Genomic DNA, 4,590 nt, shown 5'->3' with positions numbered 1-4,590 from the left:
ATATCATACTTAAGCTCGACTCGGCCCATGAGCACCTCTATGCTCATACTACTTTCCTCATATCTTCTCCTTGTAAAAGTTGAAATGAGAATTTCTTTTTTTACATAACACATTTAATTTTAACTTAACTCTCTCAAAATTAACATTTTAACTCCGCCACCGAATAAATGTAATGTCAACATGATGTATGCACATTAAACCACAAACTTCACAAATTCCAAGTGAATAATTTGTTATGTACCCTTAATTTTGGTAATGGTAATTGAGGATGGTCCACAAATCCCAATCATACAAAAAGAAAAGAATAAAAACTATACATTAAAAGAAGATGATATAAAGTAGGGCATCTTTTGATCTTTTGTATTTGCAACTTGCTAACTTTTTATTTTATTTTTTATGAATCCTATGCATTTCATCACATGCATGCAAGCTCACCTTGTCTCTCTCACTTAAAATCTGTACATCAGTATGAGATATACGTGGCGTGTCACTGTCAATTATTCCATCAACTGAGTCAGTTTTAACAGTACAAGTAGATGAATTTTAATAGAAATGACCAATTTACTTTTTTAATTTAAAGGACTAATTTTTCTATTTTTAAGTAAAAAGAATAAAAGATAATCTTACCCCTATAATAAAGCCTCCATAATACTTTTACTCGCAAAGAGTTCAAATTTATTATGTGAATGTGTTTTTTAAATTTATTGCTTTATAAAAATGATATTTTTTTATAATATCATATTGTGTTGAATCTCATTAAAGTGATATTAATTTAATTAATCTCTTGAATAATAATAATAGTAGTAATATAAATATATAATTAATGAGGCATTATTAAATACTTAAATCACCTTTTATCTTATCTCAACTTGGTGTGTATCATATGAATGTTCAGAATCTATGTCTGATTTAGGACCCAACTGAATCTGACAAAACATTTTTTAACTTTAAACCTACATTAATATTACAATCTTTCTACTTTAGAATTTACATATATTGCCTGTAATAATTATGTCAACCTAATTTATATTTTAGATTAAGAAATAATTATGTAATAATTATATTTATTAAAATTTTATATAAAGAGTAAATTATGTTTTGGTTGGAATGATAAGTTAAAAGGTTTAATATTTTTAATTATATTTTTATTGTATGGAAAATTGTAATGATTTATAAAGATGTAAAAGGATAAACATTCCAGTAATAATATAATTTTGTAAAAAGAAAATGAATTTTTAATAATTTTGTAATTGAATTTGTGGGATGCGTTGCATTTATCGAAAAAGAAAATGAATTTTTAATAATTTTGTAATTGAATTTGTGGGGTGTGTTGCATTTATCGAATTCTTTGCAGGTAGTTAGAATGACGTTTGACGAGCAACTGACAACGTTGAAATGGAGACGCAGAGACGATGTATTCTCCACATAAGCAGTCGCGTTTTTTACTCCAAGTAAGACTTTTCCCCCCACTAAACTTTGTTTGTTCCAATGATATTTTAGTATGCTTAGAACTCTAATCTTAGCCGATTTAAGAGGGCCATTGTATCCCTCTTTTGAGTGGCCAAAATTAACACACCAATCAACAAGGACTTTTCTTTGAGGGCGACAAGATATAGTCGCATATGAGTTTTGGTGAGAGTTTCGTGATAACTGTGGAGAGAATTTCGTTTCCAAGTTAAGACTTTATTTTCAGGGTTTGTGATATTTTGAAATGAAAGAAATATTCACTTAATAGCTATGTAACAAAAAAATGGCATTGAATTGAACTTGAATTTAATATAAAATTTTTAATTATGTCAATAATTGGACTTGCATTTCTAAAGCAGAAAAATGTGGGGTGAAATTCTAAATGTGTAAAAAGTAAAGGGACCTAAAGCAGAACTTATCCAATTACCAATTCACAGGTCTAATTGCATGTGTTCACGTGCTTCGTCAGAAAGGCATACGCCATCAGGCAATATTTATATTATACCATTTTTGTTTTTTCTCTGTTAAACACAGAGATCTGCAATAATGCTTGTCTTTTCATTCAATTCATTTCAACCACCTTTTTCATCTATTATTAATTGAGAAATAAATATATAACAAAAAAAGAGGAATTAGAAATTGTCTCATTAAATCAATTAATAAAATATTTTTAAAAAATATACTATGATAATCTGGATATTAAAAAAGAAAATTATTTAAAATTTGGGTGACATTCAAAATTGTTTCGTACTGTAGAAGAAAATGAAAAGAGAACGAGCATACAACAACGATTTTAATAACTTAATGATTTAAATTAAAATTTAATTTCAAGTAGTTTAGTGATAAAAATATAGATTTATTAATAATTTAGTGACATTGAGTGTAGTTTTAGTATATTTTATGTAGAAAAACACTCATTAAATAAATTAATACACGCTTACGTTACATATTACGTACACTTCTACATGTTATTACACATAAATGAAATCGGTGTAATAACCAAAGACAACCTTCAATACTTCTATTATTTCTAATAATAACCCAAAATAAAACATTCTATTACAATTTAATCCCCCATGCACAATTATTAATTTCATTGAGCAAATATTATTAGCAAGTCTTGAGTGGATTGCCGCAAAGACAATCATTACTATCAAATGATGAAGCTTCAAGGTGATCGAACGGCGTTCCCACCGGAATCGTACCGCAAAGATGGTTATGGCTGAGATCTAAATGTCCGACGAACTTCGCCGACGATAAAGATCCGGGGACCGGACCTTTCAAGTTATTGAACGATAAATCAAGTGCCATGAAGTACGATTTCGGCCCGAAAACGTCCGGAATGTTGCCTTCAAGGGAGTTTCGACTCAAGTTTAAGATACCCAAACCGGTACTGCCCAGAACCGCCGGCGGTACTTCGCCGGTGAGCATGTTGCTGCCTAAGTCCAACGTTGCGAGCACCTTCATTTTGCCTAACTGTGCTGGTATTTGACCCTGTATTTTGTTTCTCGATATATCCAAGTCGGCTAACCGGTACATGTTGCTGATGGAGATTGGGATCGTTCCAGTGAGTTGGTTTCCACTCAGTAATGCACGGCTCAGCATTTTCAGGTTGCCAAAGTTGGCCGGGACTTCGCCGGTGAGGAGGTTGTTGCTTAAATCGAGGTGTTTTAAACTGGAAAGTTGAACAATGGAGCTTGGGATTTCGCCGTTGATTTTATTATCAGCTAAGTTTAAGACGGTGAGCTTTTGAAGGTTCCCTATCTGGTCTGGGATTTTTCCCGATAAGGAATTTCCGATGAGATCCAAGACTCTCAAGTTGGGCAACGACGCCAAGCATGATGGGATCTCACCGGCGATACCTTTCCAATCAGCAATGATTAAAGTAGTGAGCCGGTCAAGCTGACAAATAGAAGGGTTAATGGTACCGGTCATGTAACCGGAAGATGAGTGGCCGGTTTTTTGAAGAATGGGGTCTTCGGACTCGCCGCGGAGGGAAACGTCGGTGACTCGGTGAGTGGTGGGGTCACAGCTAATACCGTACCAGTTGGAACAACAATCGGTGCCTTTCCATGAATCGAAGATGCCTAGATAAGGCTCCTTTAACGATGAACTTAAAGCTAGCAATGCTTCTCGGTCGGAAGGAGGGCAAGCATTGACGGCGCCGGAGATAATGGCTAATAAGAAGGCCAAAGCTATGGCATTGAAGGAGAAGATCCCCATTGAATCTCCTTTTTTATGCCCTTTTTGTTTTTTGGGTGTTTATATGTATAAATTAAACGAAAATTTGGTTTTGATTTTACGATCTGAAACAATAATGGAGATGAATGAAAGTGAAAGAGAGTGAGCAGTGAGCTCTGACAAGATTTTGCAAAAATGGAGATATTAAGGGAGGTACCTTTATGGTAGCTCATGAGCCGAGTTAACTCGGGCGAATTTCAATTCTTAAATCTGAAAAAGGATTTGGGCAAAAAAATTAAATCCGTTTAAAATATAGTATGAGTTTGAACATTTAAGACTTGTATTGAATGTTGTCCATTTTCAATATTTATAATATCATGTATTATGTAATTTATAACATAGAAATTTAAAGTGATTATAACATATAATATTACAATGTGCCTATATATAAAAATTTAATAAATAAATTAAATATAATATAAATGTTTTTAAGAAAATACAAAAAAGTACGGGCAAGTTTAAATTGAGCTTAGATTAGTCATTAACAAATATAGGTAAGATTGAACAAAATTTTATGTTCATATTTCAGGTTGAGCAGAACTTAAACAAATATATATTCTACTTAAAACTAGCATAAAGAACTCTAACTATGAACAAATCAATTCAACATGTGTGAGTGTAAATATCCATTTTAATTGTTTTTGTTATTAAATTTTTTTATAATGAGATCTACTAATATTCGATAAACATATACGGTGTTAATTAGTTAATTAAATCTGGATTTATGCTGGGTTGAAATTTTAAACGACGAAACTTTTTTTAAATTTTTTTTTATATTCAAGAGATTCAAACTCGAAAATTTATCTAAATATTTAAATAAATTAATTTTTTTATCACATCATATTTTGTAATAGTATGTATTACAATACAATTCTTTAAAAA

The 4,590-nt window shown here is 31.5% G+C and overlaps 1 protein-coding gene across 1 annotated transcript; it reads right to left on the bottom strand.

Moving 5' to 3' along the window:
- Positions 1-2,463: 2,463 nt before the first annotated feature.
- On the bottom strand, positions 2,464-4,061 carry LOC107920368 (DNA damage-repair/toleration protein DRT100). The gene has a single exon (XM_016850051.2). It carries the CDS (start codon positions 3,688-3,690, stop codon positions 2,578-2,580), a length of 1,113 nt encoding a protein of 370 aa, XP_016705540.2. The 5' UTR covers positions 3,691-4,061; the 3' UTR covers positions 2,464-2,577.
- Between the last annotated feature and the right edge of the window lie 529 nt (positions 4,062-4,590).

The sequence above is a fragment of the Gossypium hirsutum genome, chromosome D08, assembly GCF_007990345.1.
Source record: "Gossypium hirsutum isolate 1008001.06 chromosome D08, Gossypium_hirsutum_v2.1, whole genome shotgun sequence".
Lineage (NCBI taxonomy): Eukaryota > Viridiplantae > Streptophyta > Magnoliopsida > Malvales > Malvaceae > Gossypium > Gossypium hirsutum.
The sequence above is the reverse complement of the archived record's forward strand: the minus strand, read 5'-3'. Positions and strand labels throughout refer to the sequence as shown.

What these genes read in the sequence shown, in the direction of transcription:
- LOC107920368 (XM_016850051.2), bottom strand. Translation starts at nt 3,690, where the DNA reads ATGGGGATCTTCTCCTTCAATGCCATAGCTTTGGCCTTCTTATTAGCC.